We start from the raw sequence: 14926 nt of genomic DNA on the forward strand, positions 1-14926 counted from the left end.
TCTTTTATAGATTAGAATCTATAAAGTTTTTAATCAAAAGTATTAATACACTTTCATTTTCATGCCATCTTCTTCTTTTGGTTCTTATCCGTTTCGAATGTTGGAAATCATATAGCAATCGTAACCTTGCTAGCTGCGATTCGAAACAGTTCCATTGATATATTCTCCCTCTACCAGGTCTTCGCTTACCTTTGACTGTACCTTGCAATATGTACTGCAGCAGGGAGTAACGGTGCTGATTTATCATATGTGTCCCAGATACTGCAGTTTTATGCGTTTAATGGTAAACACAATCTCCAATTCCTTCTTCATTCCTCCTTGTTCGTGATCCATTTCATGCCATCAGTATTTGTTTATTTAAACATTGCCAAAAAAATTAATAAAAACCAGCATAAAGCTTAATTCTTCTATTATCTTTTTGTATATCGGGAAGTTTATCTGACAGATAGGTCTTTTCATTTTCAGATAACTAATTATTGGGAAGTTTATATAACAGTATCCTTAGTATCTGTCTTTTCAGCTCCGGATAACTAGTTAACGGGAAGTTTTTCTCTGTCAGATATCTATTAGTATCTAATCTGTCAGATAAACTTCCTGATAACTAGTTATCCAGAGGTGAAAAGAAAGAAAGAGAGGGCCATAATGGATAAAAGATCAAACGCCAATAGCATGTATGTACATATTTATAAATTTATTATTTAAAACCTGCTAATGATCATAAAATACTTAAAATCAGTCACCAATATAATATTTATTTATAAACTTATTAACAAACTGCAGTCCAATAAAAATAAAATTAGTTTAAGCGCTAGCTTTAAATGTCGAACAATAATTTTAAACAAACACACACACAATTTAGTCGCATTAGATTAGCTTCTGGTTGAAAATGTACTGCCACAGCTTCTATATCAATATCAACAGCACACTCATTTGCCAGTATTTCAACGTTTTCTCTATTATGTACTACTGCAATATGTAAAACTGAACAAGCTGATATTATTCTTTGAATAAAAGGTAACTTGCATCTCATTACATATGGTAAAATGGGAAATCTCTTCACAATACCAAATGTTCTTTCAATAACAATTCTTGAAGGGATTTGTGATGGATTATAAAAACACAACTTCTGTCTAAAAATTCTGGAATGGTGTCATTCGGTAGTTGTAGTTGAGGAATGGATATCCACTATTCCCTAATAATATATTCTCCAGAAATTCCCCATTACATATACCCATAATGCAAAAGTATTTAAAAACTCCTAAAATAGTATTTCCAATTTATTGCACTTCCATATTATTGAAAGATGAGTATTATGGGATATATTATGTTGTTCTCTAAACATCTTTAAATGACAAAATAATTAAATTTAACGTTTTACTCTTCAATTATCTTATTTTAATTTATATCGACAAATGGAATTTTATAGGTTATTTTTATATTTACAAAAATATTTCATGTCATTTGTCAAAATAAAAGATTCTTTAACTGCGTTTGCAATACCACTCTTTTAGACCCCTCCTGTATTTGTCCTTTATTAAAGTATCCTGTAATAAAGGATCCTTTATTTGCCGGTGGCAATAACTCTCTATTATAAGGGATACCAGCTGATTTCGTAATGAAAAAGTAGAACCGACTTTTTTTTTAAACAACGTCTAACAAATTCTTTACTAATGCTTGTAGTAGGTACATTGACTCACGGCTGTTGCTCCGCTTGGATTGACATGAAATTTTAAAGATCATGAATAAACAAGTTTTAAAGAACCGCTTGGATTGACATGCAATTTGGCGTACACATAGGTAACATGTCAAAGTAGAAAAGTGATATTATGCCGATGTGTGCTTTTGCTATGGGGGAAAGTTTCACTCCTTCTCGGGGTGAAAAAATGTACGTTCAAAATAAGTCCGGAAAAGGATAAATAAAAATAGGCTCAAAATAAAGTTAGTCCCTTTTTTGGTCAAGAAAATCACTTCCTAGTTAGCACCTTAAATCAAATTAATCATTACCGCTTCACAAGTTACCTTACTTATGTACTATTTATATGATCTGTAAGTTTCATCGGTTCAAAGGGCCTATTTTTGAAAAAATTGGTTTTATAGTAAAAATTTTTTAATTTTTAATTTTGAAAAATTTCATTTTTTCAAAATATCTTTCAAAATGATTTATTAATGATACTAAAAATCACAAAGAGTAAAAAATGTAGGTTTTTTTCGTCACTCGTGATTAGTGACTAGTTCAAGCCCTTTCAACTACAGCCCCTTCAAAAATAAGCACTTTGAACCGGTGAAACTTACAGATCATATAAATAATATATACACGAATAAAGCAACTTGTGAAGTGGTAACGATTAATTTCATTCGGGATACTAATTGGGGGTGATTTTCACGATTTTTTTACCAAAAAAAGGGCCAACTTTATTTTGAGGGTAACTTACTTTTAATGATAAAAACTTTTTAAAAAAATAAACATAAAGTTTTTTAAACCTAAAAAAAAGTTTTATGAGTTTTCCTAAAAAGTGCTTCATTTTTTGGTTATTTCACGTTGAAATATTCGATTTGCAATTTTTCGAGTATGAACGTATTTTTCGTTAGTTACAACTCTTCTTTTACTTGGTCTAGAGTTTTCATACATATACATTTTTTTTTCAATTTTTTATGGGCTATATTTTTCTAAGAATGTTTTTTTCGATAAACTACTTCATGTAATGTAAAATACAAATATATTTTGAGTTAGTTATTTGTAAAAAAACCGTCTACGCCAGTCAATGAGAGCAAGAACAGGATATTATCTCCAAATTCTATACTGCATCGATTTTAATGAAATTTTTAGCCTCTACTTATCTCCTAATTCAAAGTCTACCACCCTATGCCAATGTGCACTTTTATCTTGGGATCGGTTCCCACCCCTTCTCGGGGGGGGGGGGGAATTTTTTTTGTTAAAATAACGACGGAAGTGGTTAGAGAACATAATTCTAAGCAAACAGTGTTGCATATTTTTTTTGAAAACTTCCTTTTGAGTTATTCGTGGTTGAAAATTGGCCTTTTTCATTGAAACAAACACCTTTTCGGACAGTCTTTTGCGAATACCTTAAAAACTATGGATCTTTGTAACTAACAAAACTATATAAAACATTTTTGTAGATTACAAAACAAAGAGATTCGTTTCTTCATAAATCTTCTAGTTATAATACAAACAAAGATATGGTAGGTCAAAAGAGTTTGTCTTTTTCGGTGCATGCTCAAATCGGTGTATTAAACTTGAAATAACAGAGAAATGGTAGATTTTAGGTGTATAATGTTACCAATTCCTTTTATAGTGCTTTAAAATACCTTTTAAATGAGCAATATTAAATGGCGATTATTTTCAAACTCAGCGAGATATGCTGCAAAAAAATTGATGACTAATATATTTTAAGAAAAAATGAGAAGTATATTTCTGTGGTGCTAAGGCAAAACCCGATATGTCAAAAAACGTGATTTTGCAGCAGATGAGTTTAAAAGTTTGCGGTGTTGTTGTAATAGTGAACATATCGGAAACTAATTTTATCATCTACTGGTTACATGGATGCGTTTAGCCATGTTGGGTTTTGTCATCATATTCTTCATCGCTCAATGTACATATTGGCATTAAAAATGAAAAATCGATAATTTTTGACATATCGGGTTTTGCCTTAGTACCACAGATTTAACCCCTCATAAACCAGAATTTAAATGCGTCGTTTTCCTTATACAGTATCTTTTATTATAGTATTATTTCTATGTTTAAAAAGTTGGACGGGTTTAAAATGAATGGTTTTTGAAAAAAATAAGATCAAATTAGAGAGAGCATTTTTGAATTTTCTTAATAATCTTCTTTTGTCTCTATGTAATTTGAAAATGATAAGAGATACAGTAAAATTTTAAAATGCGCTCTATAATTTGATCTTATTTTTTTCAAAAGCTATTCATTTTACACCCGTCTAACTTTTTGAACATAGAAATAACACTATAACAAAAGGTATTGTAGAAGGAAAACGATTCATTTAAATTCTGGTGGAGGAGGGGTTAAATATACTTCTCATTTTTTCTTAAAATACATTAGTCGTCAATTACATTTTTTGCTTAATTTATGCCGCATATCTCGCTTAATTTGAAGTAATCGACATTTAATATCGCTCATTTTAAAGGTCTTTTTAAGCACTACAAAAGGTATTGATAGCAGTATACAGCTAAAATTGACCATTTATCTATTAATTTCAGGTTGAATACACAGAATTGAGTATGCCCAAGAGAAACAAACTCTTTTCACCTACTTCACCTCTTTTTGTATTATAACTAGAAGATTCATGAAGGAACAAATCTCTTTTTTTATAAGCTACAAAAATTGTTTTACATAGTTTTTTTAGTTAGATGCATAGTTTTAAAGCATTCTCAACAAACCGTCCAAAAATGTGTCATTTTTCAATGAAAATGGCCAATTTTCAACCACGAATAACTGAAAAAGTATTGAGGTTTAAAAAAAATTATAGAACATTTTTTGCTTAGAATTAGTTTCCCTAATTACTTACGTGGTTATTTGGACCAAAAAGTTTTCCACCCTCTTGAAGGGTGGGAACTGCCGCCAAGATAAAAGCGTTATAGTATATATGGTAGACTTTATTTCTTGAGCTATTCCTTACTTACTGTGAAAATATCAAATAAATCGATGAAGTAGGATGGAATTCGGAGCTAAATAGTCTCATTGACTGCCCTAGTGTAAAAATATGTTGTTTTTTTTTGTTGAAAAATGAACATATTTACTCGTAAATATCCCCCGAGAAGGAGTGAAACTCACCCCCATGGAAAAGCACACATCGGCGCAATATCACTTTTCTTCTTTGACATGTTACCCATGTCTATGCCAAATTTCATGACAATTTTCAGGGACGTTCGGCCCTCGGTAATAATTTAATCTTTCATTCTGCGTTTAAATTTTTCAAAAATATTTGTTATTTTTCTCGCATTGGTCCAAAATTTTTGCGCCTATGCTCTTAATAATCGTACAACATTCTACAATGGTTCATTTTAAAGGTAATTGACTTATCTTTCTATTAAATGTACCATGTAATTTACCTAAAACTGCGTAGAAAAAAGTTACAGAACAATATTGCGAAATAATATGGAAAATGGCCCAAAAATGTTGTGACTGGCGAACTTTGAAAAATCAAATTTTGAAAACTATAAATTCTAAACACTTCAACCAAACGCCATCTAAAAGAAGAATGATATAAGTTTCTTTTCTGTGAACCTTTTCTGAGACCTGTGAAAAAAAGTTATGAGGGAAAAACAAAATCGCTTTCTTTCGGGTTTTTTGTTGCTGCGTGTTTTTAATATATTTTGGTAAAAGATATTTTAAACTTTAGAAGGTGACATTTCGATAGTAAATTTAATTTGGAACAATTTTTCTGTATATACATATGTGTGTACAAAAAGTGCATAGAACTCACCCTATTGCACCCCGTGTCTAGGGACTAATTCACCCCTTTCTCAAAAATGCACACCTTTTAATGGTAGCACTCCACGGTTTTTTCATATTTAGAGGTCCATTGACCATATTATGAAACAATAGAACCACTTTAACGATGTAGTCCTTTTAGTCCTCTTATTTTGGACATAATCAAGCCAGTCAACAGAGATAAAGTAACCATGAATTATTATTCTGCTGTGCCTTATAATATGCAAACCAGCGATTAGAATATTTTTTCGCTTTTGATATATCAATATTTATTTTTTCTGTTTCAGGTATAGGTTATGCTGTCGTCTTAATAGCATTTTACGTTGATTTTTACTACAATGTTATAATAGCGTGGGCTTTGCGATTCTTCTTCGCCTCCTTCACAAATCTTCTACCATGGACAACGTGTGATAATCCTTGGAACACCCCGAACTGCAGACCAGTAAGAACATTTTTTTATTTATTTTTTATAACGGGTGAATCATCTAGAGGCAGACACGGCCCGAGGGCCGTGCGAGCCGTGCGCCCGCAGAGGGCGCCAAGGGTGTGGGGCGAATTTCCCCCTTCCAAAAAAAATTAAAAAGCGATACAATATTTAAATTATGTCAATTTTTTAAGTCAATTATTCATTCATTTATGATGAATTAGTAATATTTCAGAAAGCCTTAGTAAGTTTTAATTTTATTATAGACAAAAAGACATAATTGTATGTGTGGTGGAATACTGCTGGTATTATTTATATGCCCATTTCGCCGATTCATAGCCGTAGTTCATATAGGCAACCCAAATTACACGGCACAACGGACAAAGTAGTGGGTCAGCCGCTAGACAGAACTGCCGCTAAGTACGTGAGTTTTCATTTTAGCCTTGTGCAAGGCAAAAGAGCAAGTTATAGAAAATAAGAAGCGGACTGTTTTGTTGAAAAAAATTTTTTTTGTTAATAAACCAAGTTCCAGTTTACGAGTACAACAAATGTCATTGATTGTGCTAGTGCAAGTACATTGCCAGTTGTTGTTGACAATTCAGACCAACAATTAAAAGACATAACAAAGGCACAGTATATAGAGGTTCCACAGTAAAACCACTCCTCGGTCGGCGCTTTGATCTCAAGAAGTAATACCGGCAGTACGCAATTGGTAATTCACCAGTGGTGAATGCGGGTTTTCCCTGTTAAAATCCGTACGTTTCTATGCGACTAGCAATGCGAGAGTGGGGCAAAAGTGACTAACAACATTGCGCGGTCGCCATGCGCGACTACAGATTTTACTTTCAATTTTTCGGAGAGTGGTTCTACTGTCCCTCTTTATACTGTGATTCCGCTAAGAAACTTAAGGGGACAAGGCTATGATAATGGGTCCAATATGAGAGGAAAATATTCAGGTGTGCAGCGAAATGTGTTGGATATGAACCCTCGTGCCTTTTTTTGTGCCTTGTCGAGCACATTCTCTCAACTTGGTTGTCAATGATGCTGCATTGAGCAGCACTGAAGCAGTTTCCATGTTCGGAATCATCCAGGAGGTCTACAATTTCTTTTCAGGATCACCACATCGTTGGGATGTTCTGAAACAACACGTAACAAACTTGACCCTGAAACCTTTGAGTGAGACCAGGTGGGAAAGTCGAATTAATACGGTTATGCCACTGAGATATCAGCTTGAGAAAGTCTATGACGCGCTTCTTGAATGTAGTCAAGTCCAAAAAAGGCTAGACGCATATGCAAGAAATACAGCTACAAGTTTGGCCAAAAAGTTGAAAGACTTCCGATTCACCTGCTGCTTAGTAACGTGGCATATGATTTTGTTTAAGATAAACATCATAAGCAAGAAACTTCAAGAGGTTGACATGAACATAGCAAACTCTCTTGCTTTGATTTCTTCAACGAAGCAATTTTTTAAAGAAACAAGGAGTGATGCAGGATTCAACAGAATATTAGTCTATTGCAGGGAAGTGGCCGAAATGATTGAAGTTGACCCAGCATTCCCTAAAGAAAGTGAACTGCGGCCGAGAAAAAAGAAGAAAGTGTTTTCTTATGAATCAAGTGATGAAACAGTTCTTGATCCTGAGTTCGTGTTCAAAACTAAATTCTTCTACGCGGTCTTGGATCAGTGTATCTCTCCTTTAGGATACAGATTTGAGCAGCTTCAAAACTACCACCAACTGTTTGGGTTTCTACATTCAAACACCACAAGCGATGACAAAACCTTATTAAAATGCTGCAAGGACCTACACATTGCTCTCACTGATGGCCAGCACAGTGACATTGATGGTCTTCAACTATATTCTGAATTAAAACTTGTCAACAGCATGATTCAGAATGTCGAAAAAGAAGACAAAGGCAAAATCAAAGGTCCAGTTGACATGCTGAGCTACTTAGCAGACAACAAATTTGTGGAGAACTTTCTTAATCTGTGTGTAGCACTGCGAATCCTTCTTACTCTCCCAGTGTCTGTCGCGAGTGGAGAAAGAAGTTTCTCCAAGTTGAAAATAATAAAAAATTATCTGAGGTCTTCAATGTCGCAAGACAGATTGGTGGGACTAGCTTTGATGTCAATTGAGTTTGCAGTGTTCGAGAATATTGATGTTAATGCAATTGTAAATGAGTTTTCCCAGAGAAAATCTCGGAAAGTTAACTTTGTTCAACTTAGCCTAGGTATAACATTAAAAACACAATATATATCATGGCTCATTGCCATACGTGTTAACTTAAGTTTAAATAAAACATGTTGTATACTACTTTCCTTTTACTATAAATGACTTTTACTACTATGCTTTTCCTATAAAGTTGAACTTTTCAAAACCAGTTGCCCCACACCGGGGGGGGGGGGCACAATAGTAATTTGCACGGGTGAAATATTACCCACGGGCCGGCTCTGTCTAGAGGTACTTTTTTCAAAAAGAAAAAACAATGAAAATAATTAATTTTATTTGAAAATGTTTATTGTTGTACAAAATAATCATTCTTTACAATTACTTCTTAAATATAATTTCTTTTAAATGTTGATCATAGCTGTGTTTCAGATGGTCCATTCTGAAGTTTTAATTCTCGGTGACGCGTTCGAGCGATTGATATTTAACCATTGACTCGAGTAATACTGGCCTCCAATGCCTCAATCGTATTCGGTTTATTTATGTAGAACTTAGACTTTAGGTAGCCCAAAGGAAAAAGTCTAGAGGGGTCATGCCACAGGATCTAGGTGGCCAATTCAGTGGTCCGAGGCGTGAAAAAATTGTTCACCGAATCGTTGCCTCAGTAAAGCCAGGCTTTCACGGGCTGTATGGCAAGTGGCGCCATCTTGTTGGAACTAAATGTAGTCGAGACCACGAGGTTCAATTTTAGGCATCAAATAGTCCGTTATCATGGCGCTATAATAGTCTCTATCTATTCCCAGTAACATTCTGGCCAGCGTCTGTTTTAAAGAAATATGGACCGACGATTCCCCCGTCCATAAACCATACCAAACAGTTGTTTTTTCTGGATATATTTACAACTCATGAACCTCTTCACGTAGCTCATCCCCCTAAATTTGCATTTTGTTTATTCACGTACCCATTCAGCCAAAAATAGGCCATGGAAAACAAATTGTTTTCGAAATCACTTATCTTCTGTAAGCTGATCAAGAGCCGATCGACTGAAACGCTGATGACCCGGAAGATTGGTCGGCTTCAGATCTTGCACTAATTGAATTTTGTATGCTTTTAAACCACAATCTTTAAAATACGCCAAGTTGTTGCATACGACAAGCCAAGATATTGATAACGGCGACGAATTAATTCTTCATTATTTTCGCGTACACTATCGGCTACCGTCGCTATTTCTTCAGTACTTGCTAAATGTGATCTATTTGGTAGCGTGTTATCCAATAATGAAGGCTGGGTTTCAAACTTACTGATGGTATAGCGAATTGTGCGTCGGTAAGCCCTTTATGTGGACCATAAGTTGCTCTAAGCGCACAAAAATATTGCTCTTAGAACGCTTATTTTCGAAAGATAACTGAATAATTTTTAGAGCTGTGCCGGGTTAAGTTATTCCATGATGAAAAATGTCAAACAATTACTGAACAAAAACGTAACGTCAGGTGATACCATTTATTCACGGTCCCCCATCAAATCCCCACCAAAAAAATACTTACCTCTAATTTAAATTTAAATTTAAATGAATCGTTTAACCCTCGTAAGGCGATGCGGGGTGCAGGTGCACCCCAGACCTCGTTTTTCTCTCCTATCTTTTTTAATAATTTTTTTTTGATTTTTGTCCATTTTTTTATTCGCATTAAATTCAATTCTAAACTTATTCCACCCATTGCAGCATTTAAAACTTTGCGTTTGCGTGCTTTTTTGGAAAAATTACTGTTGGGTGCAAATAATGAAAATTTCATATCCTGAATTGGACGTTTCTGGTGTTCCACCTGGAGCTAACAGAGCAGGGGAATAAGCTCGGTGTCAGTGAAAATAGACCGAAAGTCCCGGCATAACTGTATTGTTTGGAAAATTTTGTGTTGCTCATTCTGTGAAAAATTTCATGTGTTTGTCTTACAACGATAATAATTTTTTTAAAGAAGAAATGAGTACTTTGTAAAATTATGTTTATATACAAGCTATACGCTCCCGAGGAAGCTGAAGCTGTTTTCATTTGAAGATCCTTTTTGTGGGCGAACATCCCATTCTGACTTAGGTTTTACAGTTGCTGGTGTGACTTCGCTGTTTCCACTACCTTTCTCCATTCTTCTCTCTCTTTGATTTTCCTTTATATATTTCTAATTTCCATACTTCTTAAGTCTTCTTCCACTTGTTGTCTCCATCTGAGTTTAGGTCTGCCTCTAGTTCTTGTACCTGGTGGTATCCATTCGGTTATAACTCTTAATGGATTGTTCTTCTCTCTTCTCATTATATGTCCATACCATATAATTCTCTGTGCTTTTATTGCTCTAACTATGTTCTCTTGACCCATCCATTCTTGTATTTCGTGGTTCATCCATTGTCTTGCATTTTCTTCATTTTCCCTCTTTGGCCCCAGAATTTTTCTCATAATTTTTCTCTCAAAAACTTTCAGCTGCTCTTCTTCTCTTGCTGTTAATGTGAATGTCTCCAAAGCATATAGCACTATTGGTCTTATGGTCGTTTTGAAGATCTTCATTTTTGTGTTTCGGCTTATCTTCTTATCTCTGATTTTTTTTATTTCTGTAGAATGCTTTGTTTCCCGCTTGAATTCTTCTTTGTATATCTACACTTTCATTTCTTCTGTTGACTAATACTCCCAAATATTTGAATGTTTCAACCTCTTCGAAGCTGTGTGCGTCTATTGTCATTTATGTCAGTTGTGTCTTCTTTTTCTTGCTTATATTCATGTATTTTGTTTTATTTTCATTTATTTCCAGTCCTCTCAGTTTTGATTCGTTTTCTATTTCTTGGAAGGTTTTCTTTAATGTCCTTTTATCTGTTGCTATTATGGTTATATGGTCCGCATATCCAATTATTTTTACTGCATTTTTATTTATAGTTCCTGCGTTTGACCACTTTTTTATTATCTTGTCTAATGATAGAATAAATAGTACCGCTGAGAGCGCATCTCCTTGTCTTACTCCATTTTTTATTTTTATTATTTCTGTTCTCCCTCTTCCGGTGTCTATTGTTGCTTGAGAATCTCGCATCGTCATTTCTATCATTCTTATAATTTTATTTGGTATTTTGTTCTCTTGTAAGTCTTGGGTCATTCTTCTTCTACTTAGTTTGTGAAAGGCCTGTTTAAAGTCTAGGAAAAGTATATGTGCTTCTCCGTTGTACTCGTATGTTTTCTCTATCGCTTGTTTTAGTGTATGGATAGCATCTATCGTAGATCTTCCTTTTCTGAAACCGTACTGGTAGTCTCCTATGGTTTGTTCTGTGTATATTGTTAGTCTGTCTCTAATTACACCAGTCATTACTTTATATGTTACATTGAGTAAATTAATTGCTCGGTAGTTTTTACATATCCTGTGGTCTCCTTGTTTTGGGATTGTCACAATAATTCCTTTCTTCCATTCTTCGGGCATTGTTTCCTTACTACATATATTCTGTATTAGTTCATAAATCTTTCTGTATAGTGCCTCACCTCTGTATTTTATAAGTTCTGCACAAATTCCGTCGTCTCCCGCTGTTTTCCCGTTTTTCAATTTGCATATTTTATCTTTTACTTCTGTATAGGTCAATTTTTCTTCTTCACCTTGTTCCGGGTTTATTATTGTTTCTCTTTCTTCTTCTATATCCGTTTCTTGATACATTTCTTCGAAATACTTCTGCCATGTTTTTGCTGCTTTGGCTGCATTAGCTGTCAGTTTTCGACTACCTAGCTTTAAGTATTGGTAAAGTGGTTTTGAATTGTGTCTTTTATTTTCTGTTTCGATCTCGTCCATAATTTCGTCAACTGTTTTATTTTTCTTTGATTTAAACAATTTATTTGTCTTTTTCCTTTGATCTTGGTATTTTTCTCGTTCCTCTTCTTTGCCTGCGCTTAGCCATTTCAATCTTGTTTTATTCTTTTCGTCCACTGCTAATTTGCACTCTTCGTCAAACCAATTGTTTCTTCTTGATTCTTGCATTTTTCCAACCACTTTCTCTGCTGCTTTGTTTATTTCTTGTTTGATTTTTTTTTCCACTGTTCCTCCATTTCTTGTTCCTCCTTGAACTGCATCTCTGCAGTTTTTGCACAAATCTTTTTTTTAATCCTTTCTCTTTCAATTTATCTACGTCCTATATTCCCTGTGCTTTTCGTCTTTCATTATTTGTTGTTTTTATTTTACATTTTGCAATCACTAGCATATGGTCCGAATCGATGTTGGCCCCTCTGTGAGATCTAACGTCATGTATCGACTGTTTGTGTGACTTTTTAATAAGTACATGGTCTATTTGATTCCCCTCCAGACTTCCTGGTCTCATAAATGTTATTTTGTGCATGTTTACGTGTTTGTATCTCGTGCTACTTATGTCCATGTTTAATGCCGCTGCTAAATTCCATAGTCTTTCTCCATTATTGTTTGTTGTGCTATGTAATGAGTTTTCCCCTGCATCCTCCCTAACGCATTTTTCTTTGCCTATTCGGGCGTTGTAATCGCCTATAATAATTAGTATATCTTCTCTTGGAATTTTTTCGGCATTTTCTTCTAGTGTTTCATATAACTGTTGTTTTATCAAGTCATCACTGTTTTCTGTGGGTGCATAGACATTTATTATGGACAACTGGTTCGGTTTGCTGTTTACCCTTATGTATGATATTCTTTCACTTATGGGTTTAAATTCCATAACTTTATGTCTCATTTCCCCTAACACCATAAAAGCCGTTCCTCCATATCCCTGTTTTTCTTCTCCAGCATACCATACTGTATAATTGTCTTTTTCGATTTTTCCACCCCCCCCCCCCCCACCTGGTTTCCTGAATTTCTGCAATATCTATCTTGTATTGTTTTAACTGTGTCGCTAGTTCTTCCATTTTTCTTCTTCTAGCAGTGTCCTGACGTTCCATGTTCCAATTTTTTTTGTCATTTTCTTAATTCTCTTTCATTTTTTGTATTTTTCTTATTATTTTGAATATACCGTGACTCATTTTCCTCTTCGTTTGCATTGTCTGTTTTCTTTTCATCCATCCATTCTATTTTGTCTAGTTTTTTGGAACATTTTCAATTTCTATGAGTTTATTTTCTCTTGTATTCCATTTTAGCACCTTGTCATTTATTTCTAATTTCTGATATCTGACTTTTACTTTTGCTCCTTTGCTTCTCTCTTGTTTTGCTAGGTCTCTGATTTCTTTTTGTATCTTTGCTTCCTTGAACGTCAGCGCTGCATCTATGTATATTTCTCTATAGTGTCTTGTGTATTTGAGTTTACCTTTTTCTTGCAGTATTTTCAGTTTGTCTTCAAAGCTCTTCGTTTCTATTATACATTTCCTGTATTCTATCTTAAACGCACTTTTAAGTTCCATTTTCAGTTGCAGCTGTAAAAAATTTCATGTATTTATCTTGCAACGATAATAATTTTTTTAAAGAAGAAATGAGTACTTTGTTTGTAAAATTATGTTTAATAATATAATAAACAAGCCCTAACTATTTTTCAAATCAATTTCCCCGACGTTCACATATAAAAAAAATTGGGGGTATACGGATGGGATGCCAATGCACCCTGCACCGTTGTTCATGTAAAAATCTAAGCATTGCCTTAAGAGGGTTAACAAAACGATTAAATTAACAAAGAATACCAAATTGTAGATCTTTTTTATTGCCTTTTATGTTGTTTTATTGCATTTATTATGATTAAGAACAATAGTATAAACATAAAAACCCATATAATATCTGTTGTGTAATTCTATAAAAAGAATTATTTTTTTTTAGAAATTTTAATAAACATTAAATTAGAATCAATTACGTGGCCTGTGTAGATCAAACAAATAGCGCCCTCTAGCATAGCCTTAAGCTAAAATAGGGCTTTTTCTGTGCCAGCCGTTGGGATTTTCATTTATAACTGGGCAAAATATCCATTTCATCGAAATACACAATAAAATTGAAGAGTGTTGAAGAAAAACGTGTGATTATGTGTGTGACAAATTCTGAACTCAAACAAAAAATTCAAATGGTAAAAATCAAGTCACATTAGGATACATAAATTGAAATAGTTAAAAATAGTTAAAAATCCGAAATTACACACATCCAAATCATTATAAAAAAAATGTTAAATTTGCTTTACAATTGAAAACTCTGTTTCTATGGTTGGTTTTGATTTTGTGATACAACAAGTTATACACCCTACATCTCTTGTATATATACTTGTAGTTGGAATATTTAAACTACGTATTCAATAGCTAATAGCACAAGAAAAAATTCAGTTTATTTAACCGGTGTAAAATAAAATACAAGAACTAATGGATGTTTTAGCTAACATAATATTTTTTGCGAAACAGCATCAGCAATGTGAGATTGGGTTATTTTTTTTTATTATATGGCTCCACTTTGAAGCTAAAATCAAAACATAAGGAAAAAATATAGGTATAAAGGAAGGTATTATCAAAGACTAAATATTTTACACTACAGAATAGAATAACATTATTGAAGTAAGATAAAATTCTTACCGCAATCAGATTATCGGTAAAGGAAAAAAAAAAGAATTAAAAATCCGTAAAAATAAAAAAACAGCATAATATTATGAGCTACCTTGGGTTTACTTCTAGCTGAAAACTGAATATGGTTGATCATATCGTTTATTTTCTGTAGGACGGTGTACGGTCCATCCAAATTTCGTTGAAGTTTTGTTTTCTTACGTGTGGGATTGTATAAACATACTAGCTCACCTCTTTTGAAAGTTGTTCCAGTAGTAAGAGTAATATGCATATCGATCCTGGACTTGCCTTTAACACTTTGAAGCTTCAAACTTTTACTAGCAAATTCGTAGACTTTTCCATTTTTTCTCTTAAATTTTCAATGCACGTCAGGAATA

General features: G+C 33.7%; 1 protein-coding gene across 2 annotated transcripts in view; it reads left to right on the forward strand.

Annotated features, from left to right (window-relative positions):
• The window catches only part of LOC114329331 (sodium-dependent dopamine transporter), a 333781-nt gene that overhangs the window by 219894 nt on the left and 98961 nt on the right, over window positions 1-14926 (forward strand). For both annotated transcript variants that reach the window (XM_028278387.2, XM_028278388.2), the window contains exon 4: window positions 5758-5912. In XM_028278387.2, the coding sequence (XP_028134188.1) occupies window positions 5758-5912 (155 nt within the window). The remainder of the gene's footprint in view (window positions 1-5757; window positions 5913-14926) is intronic.

This window comes from Diabrotica virgifera, chromosome 4, assembly GCF_917563875.1.
Source record: "Diabrotica virgifera virgifera chromosome 4, PGI_DIABVI_V3a".
Taxonomy (NCBI): domain Eukaryota; kingdom Metazoa; phylum Arthropoda; class Insecta; order Coleoptera; family Chrysomelidae; genus Diabrotica; species Diabrotica virgifera.